Raw genomic sequence first — 16,067 nt, 5'->3', positions numbered from 1 at the left:
TTGTACATTGATTTATACATTGGTAGCATTTTTAAAGCTTTCAGTTTCTTGTAATTGAAGAAAAAAAAAAAAAAAAAATCTTTATCAATTTTATTGAGGATTTAGTTTCAAGACTGCGCGTGTACACTATTTATGATCATAAGTTTTCATATCTTAGTAAAGAATAATATATTTGATGCCCCCAGCATTTTCTTTTAATTATTATTTTGTCTTATTTAAAGGAACAAGTTAATAATATTGACCTCAATTATTAGTAAGAAGTTAACACATGTTATACAAAAATAAAAATGAATTACATTTAAAAAGAAAATTAGATCAATATTTATGTTCTTCCCATCTCTTCTTGATGCCTTTGATCGATTTTCTTGAGCTGATCCTCTGCCTCTTCCAACAACTTTCTTGCCTCTTCATTTTCCGAACATTCCCTCAACACTACTTGGCAATCTTGTATGCAATCATCCCAATTTTCCATCTATACCAATAAAATTAAATTTCATATTAAATCAAACCAATGTACCTATATATAAAAAATGTATTTATACGTGCAACACTCTCACGTACAAAGTTTTTCACGCTAACCTTCGCATAACAATCGGCACGACGAAGCCGGGCCTTGGTGTGTCCGGGCCGGGCTTTGATCGCCCGACCGCAATCATCTATAGCTTTATCGTATTGCTCGAGCTTGCAACGGCAAGCGGCCCGGTTCCCCAATAGGACCGAATTGCTCGGGTCGTGATTCAACCCTTCGCCGTAGGCAATGCACGCCTCGGCGTAATTTCCCAACTTGAAGAGGTCGTTGCCCGTTGACCGTGCCGTCGCAACCGCCCTCGCCTTCCTCAGCAACGGGGTTGCATCCCCGTTGTTGGGGTCGAGGCTCGTCGCACGTTGAGCACTTGATATAGCATCATCGAACCTAGTTTAATATTAGAGTTAAGTGTATGGTTGATATGAGCTAAGACATTTCTAACGAAACATTCAGTTTGTTCACTCAACACAACAATTACCCGTACATCTTATTAAAAATATACACATATATACATATATTAATATAATATATATTTATATATTATCCACTAATAGAAAATCAATCATTCAACATAAAATATTATTTTTTATATTATCAACACAATTTCTTATATCACACGGAAAAATCAATTCATCTAAAAACTCCAAGTGAATAGACCAATTCCTTTTTTTTTTCTTTTTAATATCTTCAAGAGCTAGAGGAGATCGATGAATGAACCTGTCCTCGATCATGTCGACTTGAGCGCGCGTGACTAAGAGTGTTGCACTCGCGATAGGGCCGAAGAACTTTGTGCATTCATTAGTGTCAAACTTCGGGCCTTTCGCCATCGTTTGGACGGCTTCTTGGAGCCGGTTGAGCTTCATCAAGGCCTCGGCTTTCAATGCGAAGATCTTCATCGTTGAAGAGATTGGTAAGTAAATCTTGTAGTTTCATGGAGATTTAAGTGTTATTCAAATCTATTAAAACACAATATAATATGTAATTAATGATGTTTTTTTGTATAAACTTAATTTTTATTTAAAATGATCATTTAACATTATATCAAAGCAAAAAGTCTGCTTTGTATACATGTTGAAAAGTTCATGTAAATTTTTAAATTAGAGGATCATTTAACAGAATCAAACAAAATGAAGATAACTTACCAACGGCGCAGAATCAGCGCCGGCAACTATAGAAAGCTCGGCTTCTTTCTCTAGTCCACGCCAATCGCCTCGCCTCTTTGCCTCTGTGCACTTGTTTAAATGAACTAGAACTTGCTTAGCCTTATCCATAGAATCCGGATCGGCTTCTTGTCCGGCCTGCTTGAAGTGATACGTCGCCCTTTCGGCTTCTCCTAACCTGTCGAAGACAACAATGACAGTCACAAAAAACACGGTACATAAGCTTCTTCACTTAATCGAATCAAATTTCAAGTCATTACCTCACCAAAAGAGTCGCAAGCCTATTATGCGCCCGTTGGTAAAATGGATCGATCCTTATGGCTTCCCGGCACTCGAACGCGGCTTCAAGAAGCCTCCCTAATGACGTTAGGGCGGCGCTCTTATTGCTCCGGTAACAGGCCTTATTCGGGTCGATAGAAATGGCTGTATCATACAATGCCAGGGCTTCGGCAAACTTGCCATTCTTGTAATCCTCATTGCCCAAAATTTTCAGGTGCTCGGGATCCATCCTCGTTGACAGGGCCCTGCAGAGGGAGCCTGTTTTGGCAGGATCTTGATCTTTCTTCATCGTCATCTCCAAATCGGGCCTGGTTCGTGGGACATTGTCCGAATCCATGGTGTTGCCATTTCCAGGCTGTTTAAGGTTCCCCAAATTTCCATGCAACATTACGTTTCCAGAAGAAGCTCTGACCATTCCGGCAGGCCCTTTCGATCTCTGATGATCGGCGATCATGCTGTCGAGCTCCCCCGACAATCCGAGACTCGCCTCGGGGTGTTTCCGGACGGCCTGTTGGGTTCCGGACCGGGGATTTTCGGGCCTGGATTTGTTCGAATGAGAAGGATGCAGGTGAGGGTGGTTGACAGGATCGGGCCTGGAATATTTCGGGCCTGGACGTTGCACGATCCTGTCAGGCTGTTTTTGATGGTTTTGGGGATTGTAGGAGCCCTGGAATTCACGATCCCTGTCAGAATTGGACACATCTGGAGAGGGGTTTCGATGGTCCTTCTTTTGGGAAGACGAGGAGTATTTTTTCGGGCATTTTTTGGTTCGACCTTTGAAAACTGCTGTTAACAGGCCACATCCTGGTTTTTTCTGATCAGGGGCAATGTTTCCCATAACAGAATTAATTAGTGGTAAGAAATCTTGAATTTAGTACGTGGAAACGAAAACCCTAATTTTCATTTTGTGAATGATCTTACGAGGATGCAACCTTGGAGAGGCCTGAATTTCATGTTCTCTCTTCCTTGGGTGGGTGGGGGAGGGGGGGGGGGGGGGGCGAAGAGATGATTGAGAAATCCTTTACTCCCCAAGAATGTAGGAAATAACTTTTCTTCTAATCGATTTTCTTTCATGTGAGAGGATTTAATTTTGGTGCTTTATTTTTTTTTTTTGGTTTATATTTAGGACAAGGGAGAGCTGATTGTTGTCTAGGCTGGTTGGCTCTCTAATTCCTTCCCTTTTTTGGTGGGATTCATTTCATTGTGCAATTAGGTTTCTTACCAACATATTTAACATAGAATTAGAAATGTAATCTTAATTCACAACATTATACCTAAATTGGGTAGATGATAACTTGAGTTCAAAAGATCCATCTGTCCTCTGCCTTTGGACAATCTTGATCATCTTCCAATTCTCACTCTCTCTTGGCAAGTAAATGTACCGTCTTCATCCTGTTGATGGCACTCGCCGGATCCAAGCTTTTCGGACATGTAGCCGTGCAATTTCGTATAGTCCTACATCGGTATAATTTTGTATCATCCTCCGTTATTGCTTGCAACCGCTCTTCGGTATAATCATCCCGACTGATCATACAACAAACTAGACTTAATTAATTTTTCTCTAGTCTTGAGCTCAAGCTAGAGTAAGAATACAAACTAGTCCAACTTTCAACTAAGAGGAACAAATAAATATACATAGTTAAAAAGTAATGCGAATTATAAATAGGTAATTCTACTAAGTCGAAGAAACTTTTGAGCTTAGTAGGTAAACTTATTTGCAAGGTTAGCTCATGCTCAACATCAATCACAAATTCAATATGTTCAAACTTGGAACTTAATTCATCACTATTGTATCATTGTATCCTATTCTCATCAATTAATCTAATGCAAAAAACATAACATAAATTGTCAATGAAATACTTACTGTATCTCATGTTTTCGAGTAATATTGAGAGCTAGAGTCAAGTTTTGGGCAATTTTGTTTGCAACTTAGCCTAGTGTCTTGATTGAAAATTAGTAGCAATATATATATATATATGACCTGTCGCTAATCCATCGATAAGCATGAAGAAGAGCCGCAGGGCCGAGAAACTCCTCAGGGTTCCACCAATAGGAAGGGCAAGAGGTGGTGCAACAAGCGCAAAGTATGCACTCATATAGCCCGTCAAGCCGCTTCCTTTCGGCTATGGTTTGCCTATATTCCCTCATGTCCGGCGAGGGCTTGCTCGTCTTGAGCCACGGCTCAATCGACCTACGGATCATTGCCATAAAAACAATCAAACAATTTGAGATCCACCAATATGAGAATTAACCAAAAGGTACCGATGGCTTCTTAATAACTATAGCAACAAAACGAATGGCAAATTGGATAGTTTGATCATATATGCATATTGATTGAATAAAGAAAACTTGGAACTCACTTGTATTGCTGGTAAAAATTGGAGAGATCGACAACTAAATCCTTAATCACATACATATGGGGCAGAGGTGTGATGATAGTAGCCTTGCTAGTGTCTGTATCAATCGGCTTGAGGCATGCGACTGTATTAGTGCCATCAATATTCATCGCGCATGATCCACAAATTCCTTCTCTACAAGATCTCCTATAGCTCAAGCTCGAATCATCTTCCGATTTTATTTTTTGTAATGCGTCGAGAACCTATGCAATTACTAGGCATAATTACTGTTGGAATATCGTTATGTTAGTTTGCAGTTCATAATTAGTGTTTTTGCTAATGTATTCATTCTTATGATCATTATGCACACAATCAATCAACATTTTTGCAAATGAATAAACCTAATTTAGACATGCTTTGAGTGATAAGTGCATAAATCATTCGAAATCAAATTTTCAAAAAAATAAAGGAAAATTGATCGACGGTAGAGATGAACTCCGTACCATAGGTCCACAGCGGGAGAGATCCACGAAGAAGGACTGAAGAAACGGCTTCGGACGGCGGCGATCGTCGGGGCTCCACCGGTAAATCCTGAACTCTTTCTTCAGCGACCTAACTCTTCCTTTCAGAGCCTCGTGAGATTCCACAGCTTGCTCGGCATGCTTCCGCGCGGCGGGGTGACCTTTCAGAGCGGGAAAATCCCTAATTTTCGGGATTATTTTGCCGCCAATTTCAGACACCTTACTTCCATATTTGTTCCTGAACCAGCTCCTCCACATTTTCCCCTACCTCAATTCGACCGATTTCAAAAAAGGTTCCCCGATTATCTTCGAATTTTTTGGGGGGATTTCACCGCCATGATGTAATCTGTCGTAGGAGAGGGACAGCTGGGCGGTTGCATGGCTAATACGTGTTATGATTTTGAAGGGTTCTGAGATATTTATAATTATAGCTACCATAAATGGGCCTGGGCCCAATAAATTTTATCTTCACGGGCTGTACATCGTTGGGCTTTATATTAATTTGGGCCATATGCAAATGCTTCATTTAATAATAATAATAATGATTTATTTTAAATATTTCAAAATAATTACTACTAGTGTTTAATTAATAATTAGAAATATTATTGGTGTTATCGTTATGATTAGTATTTAATTATGACAGCAGAAGATGAGTCATGTATGAAAAGAAAAGAAGGAATATTTAGAGAAGCAAGAAACCTAAGTGCTGTCTAATCACTTTTATCTGTTCATGTATGCATACAAAATATGTATCTACATATATAATACTCCTACTTAGTATTAATATTTTATTGTTTTTTGAGTGATGATAAATCCTTAAAATAATGGAGTCATAATTTGGGTTTGGGTTTGGGTTTGGTAAAGTTTGAGTTATATTAAATTTAATTAATCCAACATGTCTTTACTTCTACGGCATCCCTTGAGTCCATGTCACTGTTCTAAATAACCCACCTTTCAAATATCTATATCTATATCTATATATTATACATATATACGTTTTTTTCATTTTCATTTTACCTATTGTATTTAAGGAAAAAAAAAAATGTTTTCAAATCTATTTATTATAAAATCCATTGATCTCAATAAAGTTTTGTATATAAAATATGAGATCCAACAATTATTTTACATAATAAACATAAAAAAATACACACAAATAATAATATAGTTAAAAGGAATTATTACTAAATGAGCACACCCTAATATATCTACATCAATAATGTTTATATTACTTAAATTATCTTTTATAGTGTAACTATATAATACTAACTAATTAGAATTAATCAATGAAAACAATAATGTGATATATATTTATTTATCTATGTATTATAAATCATGCATAATTTATTTCAACTTTACGTTTTATTTTTTATAATGCATCTTACTCGAAATGCATTTAATACAAGTTTCTTTTTATATAATATGAAACGTTGGAAATTAGGATGTAAAAATCATATTATATCCTAAATTTTAGATGAGAATGATTTATCGACATAATGATATGTATTGTAATAAGTTAATTTAACCTCACAATGTAGAACCTCTTTTTCAATTACAAAAAACAATATTCAACGATTTGGAGATTATTTTAAGAATATAAAGTTAATGTCATGATAAACCATGAAAGGATTGAAATTTTTTCTTTTTCTTTTTTTTTTTTAAGGTTGTCCATTGAATTAGAATTAAGAATGTTTAAATAATTTGTTTATAGTAAGGACAATAAACTGATACATAGATGGATGTGTTTTTATCATTGGTTTAAAATTGTGTATTTCCTATTTATAAATAATGATAATTTTTTAGATAAGGTAATTGTTTTGACATAAAAAGACGAATAAACAATAATTAGCAAAATTGATTTGCAATTCTGTTTAAAATATCTATAAATAATTTTAAGTCATTATAATAATGTGAACTTCAATTCATATTTTTATTTAAAGAAATAGCGTGTTCCTTTTGTCCTTTTTCATTTGTTTTTAAATTAAAACGGAGTTATTTAAAAATGAATATCTTGTAAACTAGCATTTGTCACCTGCTTGTACAATCTTATAATAACATTTATCACTCAATAATCACTTAATGACACACCTAACATTTTTTAATTACACTTTTAAAAAAATGACTAGAAATAAATTAAAGATTCTTTTAATTCTGCCGGAGGATTTATCCAATGCGCACCTTTCGAGTAGTAACTGCGAATTTTCGTATCATAAAAATAAATTAATTTTATACTAGTTTAAAATTTTACGGAAAATAAATAATAATACGTTCGGTTACCGTACTGATTGACAAATGTTTATAAAAAAATTAGCATATATTAATATAATATCTAAAAAATATTCTAATAACAAATTATAGAATTATATGTAGCAAAATATAATTTTGATTTCACCGTCATGTTTATATGAGTCAATAAACAAATATTTATAAAAAAGTAGGACATATTAATATAATATATCAAATATTTTAATAATAAATTATACAATTGTATATAACACTATATATGAATTATTGCATGAAATATAACTAACACAACATATGTTATTTTTCTTGTGATAATTTGTTAATTATTTCAAATTAATACGTTAATTTAGTAATATGTTAGGTGGTGATAATTTATTAATTAGTTCAATTTAATTTGCTAATTTGATAAATCAACATGATGTTGATTTAATATAATATGATGCATTTTTTAGGTTTGTTAGTATTAACTAGTAAACAATGAATCTTAAGAGGTTGAAGATTGACAAATATTGTACCACTGCATTGTGTTGTATCTATTTGTCATTGATTTCTTGTGTCTGTGTTTTCTTTCAAATTTAATAAATTTATGTGATTCTGATTCGATCAAAATTCTCTAGCGAGATTAGACCGTATATAGTATAGGCGAGTGTTCTAATGTGACCGTTGAGAGTTTTGCAATATGTATTGGTGAGGATCGAGTATTTTCAATCGCTTATATGCATTAGGATTTTTTTTTTTTTATGACAAGTTTTAGGGTTTGTTTCGATTTTTTTATTTTTTTTGTGACATCGGTCTAGACAATCTTATTGAGACAAGTTTTGGGGTTTGTTTCATTTCTTGTGTTTCTTTTTGAATTTGATTCAATACAAATATTTTATATCTAATCTTTTTTGTTTCTTTAATTTCTTAGAATTTTACACCCTATAAACACATCTTTTTTTAATAATAATAATAACAATATAGAATGACCTTTTTGGTTCGACTGTTGCATCCAATTTTGGTGAATTGTTCAACCAATCCACCCATCATTTCGAGGGGTAAAATAGTCAATTAACTAAGATCACAGATAATTAATTAAAAGGCAGTTGTATTATCACTTTTAATTTATTCTAGCGGGGGGAGAACATTATATGTATACGTAAAGTTTAACTTAAACAGACAAGTATAAAAAATGGCCGGAAAATCTTTAATGAAAATAATAAATTACATATTTATTTATAATTCCAACTAATATTATTATATATGTATATATATATATTCGTCAAATATTTGAAAAAAGAAATCGATTTCAAAACTCAATCGACATTTAATAAATTATGACACAATATGATCATTTAAATGTCCAAAGTCCTCTGTGTGTGTATTTTTATGAATATTTTTTTTAATATCATAAATAAATATTAAATTGAGAATAATAATTTGGACAGACTTAAAATATATATATATATATATATTTGGCTAACGAATGATTAAAAAAATGATTTTTTATTTCTGGGAATTTCTACAGCTTTCGTATAGTTTGACTTGGTCAACACTGAGGGAAGTAATCATATGATGCAGGTGTTGTGCGCCCCGGGAATGCAATTCTTCTGCTCATTTAACAGAAAAAGAAACTGGCACAATTATTCTCCCAGCATGTTCCTAGTAAAAATTTAATACTCCATATAAATATGTACTATTTAATTTGACAATATACTACAAATATTTCTATTACTATTATAGAGGACAGTTACTTACAACAATCAAATAAACCCGACATATGCATATGGAATTGCTTCGAAATTTATTCAATTTTAATATTATATAAAATTAAAATTAAAACTAGTATACGTGTTTCTGTGTAAAGCAGTGGAAAACACATCCAAAAATACAATCGAGTGCACTTTTTATTATTATTCTTCTTTTTACAGGTTTAATTTTATGCCCATATAATTACAAATCTATTGTTTAAAATCTTTTTTATTATTGTATATGTAATGCAAAAAAAAATAAAAATCATGAAGAATATCTCCCATAATGATCATCCACTCCACGTAGCACAACTCCTGGATGATCCACACCATTGATCGACCTAGTGAATTCAACGGTCAAGATCATCTCTGGAGTCGAGATCCTGGGATTTCTTTTCGGTTTGACTTCTCTCTTAGAACACAGTTCCTCCTTTCATGGCTGCCCCCACCACTCCCGCTATATCCTTTTATTGCATAAAAGCATCGTCTCTGAACCCACGCTTCTCCTCTCTCTCTCTCTCTCTCTCTCTCTCTCTAGATTACGAACAGAATGAAAAATCAAGCTACTTCTCTGTCTCTCTCATGATGAAACCCTAATTCTGTACACAAACACATATATTAAAGAAGAAGAAGAAGAACAAGCAGGTTTTCTGAATTACTGAGAAATATTATATCCATATCCGATTGCTGGTTGATGTCTTTGCTGCTGATAAAGAAGAGTGGTGGAAGAATATCAGCTGTTTAATGGAAGCCGTGGGTCTCGTCTGAAAGCTCGAAGCTTTTTTAATCGGGAATTCTGTAAGAATAATTCAGTCTTGGTGTGAATTGCAAATATCTCTGTGTCTTCCATTATCACACGTTATTCCGATCCTTCTTTTTCAACCCTTTTTCTTCATTCATTACTTTTGTTTAATTTTCTGGTTTGATTCAAAATAATTTTACCTCTCCAGAAGCTGCAACTAATTGCTAAGAAAAAATGGACTCCGGCAACAGCGGCAGCCTCCAGTCCTCCAGCGGCGGCGGCGGCGACGAGGAGTTCGATTCACACGCCGCCGACTCCTTCATCATAACTTCCCACGCCGGCGGCCTCCCCATCTCGCCGCCGGCGTTCGATCCGATTTCCAGCTATATGCAGTTCGGCGGGCAAAACCCGAATCCATTATTCCTCAATCCAAACGTCATATGGAGCGGACCCGGACCCGTGAGATCCGACCCGATCCCGAGCGGTCCGCATGAATTCAATCACAACCTGTTGCAAACTGGGTCGCCCGTTTTCCAGCCACCGGCGACTACGATCGCGGCGGATGCTCCGGCGGCGCTGAACCCGCCGAGAAACCCGAGGAAGAGATCCAGAGCCTCCCGGCGGGCGCCGACCACCGTCCTGACGACTGACGCCAACAATTTCCGAGCTATGGTCCAGGAGTTCACCGGAATCCCGGCGCCGCCGTTCGCCAGTTCATCTCTGCCGAGAAATCGGTTCGATCTCTTCGGCTCGAGATCCGCCGCCGCGGAGCCGTCGTTCTTCCGCCGTCCCTTTCCACATAAACCCCAATCACCGCCGGCGCCACCGCCATTCTTCAATCTCCCAAACCCTATCCTCAATTCTCTTCTCCAATCGACCCCCAAATTCTTCCCTCCAAAACCAAACCTCCACGATTCCTTTGAAGTCCCTCCCGCCGGCGCCAAAATCGACTGCCTGGAAGACTTCTGCCTGTCCTCCGGCGGCCACACCGGCCTACCGAACCTCATTCCCGGCGATCAAATCGGCGCACATAAAAATCCCGATCATTCCGCGACCTGGAAGCACAATGACGACGTCGTCGTCAATGGCGGGTACAGCTTCCCGACCGGGAAATCAAACGTGGCAGCGTCGTCTTCGGCGGAGAAAGCGCCGGAAAACATTGGCGGGAGAGAAGGTATGATGGAATCATGGATATGTTCATCAGAGTAGGAAATGATTACGGCGGAGAAAGTGAAATTGAAGTAATGATTGAAAACAATGAATCAGGGTCTCCTCTCTGAAATTTAAATCTTCATCCTTAATTAATTTTAACCATCTTTCTCACAATTATGGTAATTAATTAACAAGTTAGTTAACTTCAATGTTATGTATTATTACCCCTTTATTTGTGTAGATATTTATAATAATAATACTAATTATTATTATTATTATTCCTCATCTTGCATGATCGATTGTTTTAGTATACATAAAAAAGAAAATTATTTACATGTTTAATTTATATGAACTTAAACTTTGTGTTACTATTTATTGTTACAAATAATTACATTCAAACTTGATTTGACATAGATATATATATATATATATTTATGCTGTTAGTATGTAGTATTATTCATCAAAAATACTATTTTAAATTTAAAATTAACGTGGAAATTATATTAAAGAAGACTTTTCTTTTTCTTTTTTTTTTTTTTCAATGTTCAACTATAAGATTCTTCTTTGAAATTATGTTTTCCTTTTTCCAAAAAATAATATATTGAAATTACTGTTTAAAATATTAAAAATAAATGACCAACAAAACACAATCTAAGTTATAATAAAACTATAAAAACAAGCAAATCGTTAAAATTGTAATAATTGGAGCCGTTTATATTTTATTTAAAAATGTATTAGAATAATTAAGTATTTAATTGATCGTATAAAATTAATCAAAGCTAGTAATATCTTATAAATTCATATTTTTTTCAAAACTCAATCAACATATAATTGTAATCCGAGCAATGGGCGGCGAGATTAAGGGAGTTGTTAGGCGCCGCGGCCACATGGCATCAAATACTATTATTTATTTATTTTAAATATAAAGGTACACCACCGAATAATCTTATTAGACATGTGTTTCGTAAATCAATTTTTTTTACCAATACAATTTTGGAAGTTTTAGTATATTTTTAAAGTATATATATCAAATATGTATTTTCTTTTATGAAATATTAAATTAAATATTTAGTTTTAAGTTTGTTTGATTTTGATTTTAATAGTGTAATGTTTTGCAAATAAATAAATAAAAATAGGAGTATAAATAATGTAAATTTGTATTTGAAACAAAATATTGAATAATAATCAAATAAATTTGAAGTTGAAAACCAAATAAAGTTTCATTAGAATAGTCACTCGGGCTTACTATAAATGGAATTCTTTCACATCAAATTTTGAATAATGGAAAATTTAATAAGGGTTATTTTTTTCGTATTAGGCTATTAATTTCTTTAATTAACATAGATTTAGGTATTCAATTTTGATACATTGGGATTGGACAAATGCAGCCTAACTTTTTATTAGTATTATTTTGAAGAGATAGAGATGCTTATGGGCACACACATGCATAGCCACAATATCTATATCTATACATACCTACATTACTTTATTTATACTCATTTAATTGAAAAATAAATAAATAAATAATTTTATACATCCCCGTATTTATGTAATTTGGTCAAAATCAAGTATACAATAAATTGTGCTATTTATTACTATAAATTGTACTAAAATCAATTATATATTGTATTGTATTTGAGAATGACAAGTAGACTTTATTAAAGAGCATATTCTGTTAATTATATATTACATATGTTATGATTTTATATTACATATATATTGAATTTAAAAAAAAAAAAAAACGATATTGATTTTTTTTTTTTTTTTCATTCAGCACAATAATGGGTTCTATAGCAATTTCAATAATATTACTTGGTTTATAATTAAAGGTGAAATTTGTGTTGTACTTCATTTTTATTTTTTCCAATATACAAGTGTACTTTAAAGAATTGATTCAAGAAATTTTCAGACATATTTGAAAATTTTATAGCATGTTTTTCTTTATATAAAAAAAACCATATAAGTGTGCATTTATATATTAAAAGATAAAACGACAAAAAGGCAAGGACAAAAAACAATGAAGTGAAAATTTAAATATGTTAATGGCAAAAGTGCAACTCCTTTACGCAGTTGTCTAATTATTGTTTTTCAAAAAAAAAATATATATATATATATATATTGAAGAGGTTATTTATTTTGTTGTATTTTTTAAATTTAAATATATTGCTATTATTTTTTTAAATTAATTTTATTTAATATTAAATCAAATATATATCATTCAAATTTGTATTGAAATATTTGGACATAATTTTAATAAATATATATAATAATTATATTTTTTACCATTTATAATAATAAAAAAATATGTATTAAAAAAATTAAAAAAAAATTATGACAATTCAAAAGAATAATAATAAACATAAATATAAATATAAATTAAATAGCACATTTTTATTTATAATATGTGTAGTCTTACCTAATTATCAAATTATCAGAACTTTTATTTTTATTTACTAAAATATCATCATATATGTATAATATATAAATTTAATTATACATTTTAGATTTTTCATCATACACAAACTCATTTGAGACTATTCAGCTGTCATGGAGAGAGTAAAGTAATTATATTTATATAATATTTATTTTTATTAATAATTGATACCCTTTTTTTTAATTAATGTTGCCGGAGATGTGGATATTAATATTTTCCAATATTTTAATTTATAAAAAAAGTATTATATGTATATTGATAAAATTATCATATTTCGAGATACATCCAAAGTTTGATTTGAAATTTGAAAGGAAAATAATAGCATAAAAAATAGTAATAACAGCTTTGTTGTATTATTTTTTAAAAATAAAAAATAAAAAAATGAGATGACATGATTGCAATTAGATTTGGGCAACTTTTTAAACCAGAAAGCAGATTGCTTTTCTTTGTCTTTTCTGCTCTTATCATTTTATTATTTTATTTGAAAGTATATAAAATAAAATCTTCAACATGTAATTAAAATATTTATTTTAAATAAATGGTATTGATTATTACAGTAATAGTGTTAGGGATATAATTAGATATACATATTATGGTACAGCCTATACAACAAGGTTAGGTGATATTTTTAAACCTAACATTAATTACTTAGGAGTGTAAATTACTCAATGGATTATTATGCTACACTATAAATAATTAAATAATACTTTAGTATATTTTTATACCTTTAATAAGGGTTTTTAACTTTTGATCTTTTTTTTTTTTTAAAAAAAAAAATGAAATAAAATTTACTGTACATTTTCAGAGTTCATTGTACAAGCAAATAATATATATATCATATTTAATAATTATTTAAGTAATAATATAAATTCCAAAAAAAAAAAACAGTACAAAGTGAATATTTCTATAATAAGGTAGACGAAATGAATTTAATATAAATTCGGATGTTTTTGTAACATATATTATTATGCACTTCAGATTTATTAAAATAGGATATAATTATGAATAATTTTTCTTATTAAAGTCATTTTTTCCCACAAAATAATGTATTGTGTAATTTGAATACAAATTTAATTAAAATATAATAAAGGATCATTAAATAGAAACACATAGTGAATAGTGTACGAATACATATGTACTAATTATAAAGGTCCTAAATTCGTGAAATTGAATGAATAAAATCAATAATGGAATAATACAGTATTTGATGAAATATATTATTTTATCTTGCCAAAAATTATATTAAAATAATATTTAAATAAAAATTCAAAGCAAAACACCGATTCAATCAAAACCAACCAAACAAAAAGCTAAACTTGTAAAGCAATTAATAAATTCGCCATTTAATTTAATTTACTTTAATTTTAACGAAGTAATTAATAAAGTCTTTTAAATACACCGTTTCAATTTTAAACACGCACTACATGTAATAAACACCATTGTAATATAAATTACCAGCAAATATGAATTACACATTATATAAATAATCATTTTTAATATTTCATTAATATATTTTTTCTAAAATAAATATCAAATTCAATAATTTTGTAAGCTTTAAAAAATAAATAAATAATGTCAAGGATGTTGGTTTGTTTTCACTACATAATGTCATTGAATGTTGATAATTCTCAGTCAATGGTATTACTACTATTAACAATATTCATATTTTTAAAAAAAATAAAATAATAAAATCATAATTACTCTTTTTTTAAGAAAAAGAAAACACTTTTGTAAAAAATTTCCCACCATTTCTATCCAAAAGTTTTGATTATTACATATGCATATATATATGGACAAATTTTATATAGACAAAAGGAACTAAAAAAATATTGGCAATATTTTACATAGCCCATCCAAACTTGTAAAAAAAATAATTTATCCATAATAATAATAAAAATAAAATATTTCAATTTAAAAATACGTATTTGTCGAAATGATCTCCATACTCGATTCGATACCAATATTATATGAACATTTATTTAATTTTATTTTTATTCGATTTTTTAAATAATGTATACATATAGAATTAGTTGACCTATTTATATGTATGTATGTGTATAGACATGTAGCATTAATAAATGCATGTCTGCAAAAGGAGAATTATCCCCTCATGGGGGGGCCTCTTAGATCACCAACGTGGCGGGGGCCACCCCTCATTAATTTCTTATGACTATTTTAATTTTTTTTATAATTAGAGTTATTAGTATTTCATTTTTTTTATAAATATTGATTAAATTTAATAGTTTAGATAAGTTATCCTATTATTTTCCTCTACAATAAGTACCGAAGGAATATAAAAAATTAAACTAATAGATTATATTAATTTACAATGTAATTAATTATATTTATTTGAGTCTTACGTCATTGTCAGGTCAGGCTTACCTACTACGTCTATAGGCCCAAGATCTACCCTGGGAGGCCCAATTTAGACAGGATGGGCCACGTGTCACCTTAGAGCGAGACTATTGGGCCCACAAGCCCAATCCAGCTGCCGGTTGTACGTAAAGTGTAGATTGACGGCCGACACAAGCAAGCTTTTGCTTTGTCTTTAATTTGGAGTGCATTTTTATTTTATTTTATTTCTTTCTTTTAGTTATAGTTCTAATTCAATATAACTTTTTAATAATGTTTGAATTTAAGTATATATATATATTTATAATACATTCACAATTAAATAAACTTGTGTAAAAAATTATTTATTCTACCTACAAAATTTTGACCAGAATATTTAAAAACAAAAGGACAGGTGGATATGCTTCTTTTGTGCCCAACAATGTTTTTGTTTTAATTATGTTTATGAAAACAAATGTTTTTTAATAGTGTCTAATATATTCATGCACAATATTTTATTCTATTTACAAGATGAATATTGAATATAATACTAAAAAATAATTCTATTTTATTATAAAAATATTTAATCTAAAAATAAGATCAAAGCCCTTTAAA

At 31.3% G+C, this 16,067-nt stretch overlaps 3 protein-coding genes across 4 annotated transcripts; 1 reads left to right on the top strand and 2 right to left on the bottom strand.

Moving 5' to 3' along the window:
• Positions 1–283: 283 nt before the first annotated feature.
• On the bottom strand, positions 284–2,803 carry LOC127241929 (inactive TPR repeat-containing thioredoxin TTL3). 2 transcript variants are annotated; one of them, XM_051261210.1, is made up of 5 exons: positions 1,947–2,803; positions 1,669–1,864; positions 1,244–1,446; positions 580–913; positions 284–472 (listed from the first exon to the last, which is right to left on the bottom strand). In XM_051261210.1, exons 1-5 carry the CDS (start codon positions 2,801–2,803, stop codon positions 323–325), a joined length of 1,740 nt encoding a protein of 579 aa, XP_051117167.1. In that variant the 3' UTR covers positions 284–322. The 2 variants fall into 2 exon arrangements, with proteins under 2 accessions (XP_051117167.1, XP_051117169.1); XM_051261212.1 differs by having other exon boundaries at positions 1,244–1,416.
• Positions 2,804–3,179: 376 nt separating this feature from the next.
• On the bottom strand, positions 3,180–5,205 carry LOC127241930 (succinate dehydrogenase [ubiquinone] iron-sulfur subunit 3, mitochondrial). Its single transcript, XM_051261213.1, has 4 exons — positions 4,805–5,205; positions 4,326–4,564; positions 3,947–4,156; positions 3,180–3,489 (listed from the first exon to the last, which is right to left on the bottom strand). Exons 1-4 carry the CDS (start codon positions 5,078–5,080, stop codon positions 3,321–3,323), a joined length of 894 nt encoding a protein of 297 aa, XP_051117170.1. The 5' UTR covers positions 5,081–5,205; the 3' UTR covers positions 3,180–3,320.
• A 3,968-nt stretch (positions 5,206–9,173) lies between these two features.
• On the top strand, positions 9,174–10,771 carry LOC127242189 (uncharacterized). Its single transcript, XM_051261633.1, has 2 exons — positions 9,174–9,591; positions 9,744–10,771. The coding sequence occupies exon 2, from the start codon at positions 9,770–9,772 to the stop codon at positions 10,742–10,744; it is 975 nt and encodes a 324-aa protein (XP_051117590.1). The 5' UTR covers positions 9,174–9,591; positions 9,744–9,769; the 3' UTR covers positions 10,745–10,771.
• The last annotated feature ends 5,296 nt before the right edge of the window (positions 10,772–16,067 follow it).

This window comes from Andrographis paniculata, unplaced genomic scaffold (assembly GCF_009805555.1).
Source record: "Andrographis paniculata isolate CXL003 unplaced genomic scaffold, ASM980555v1 Contig86END, whole genome shotgun sequence".
Lineage (NCBI taxonomy): Eukaryota > Viridiplantae > Streptophyta > Magnoliopsida > Lamiales > Acanthaceae > Andrographis > Andrographis paniculata.
This window is presented reverse-complemented; position numbering and strand designations above follow the sequence as displayed.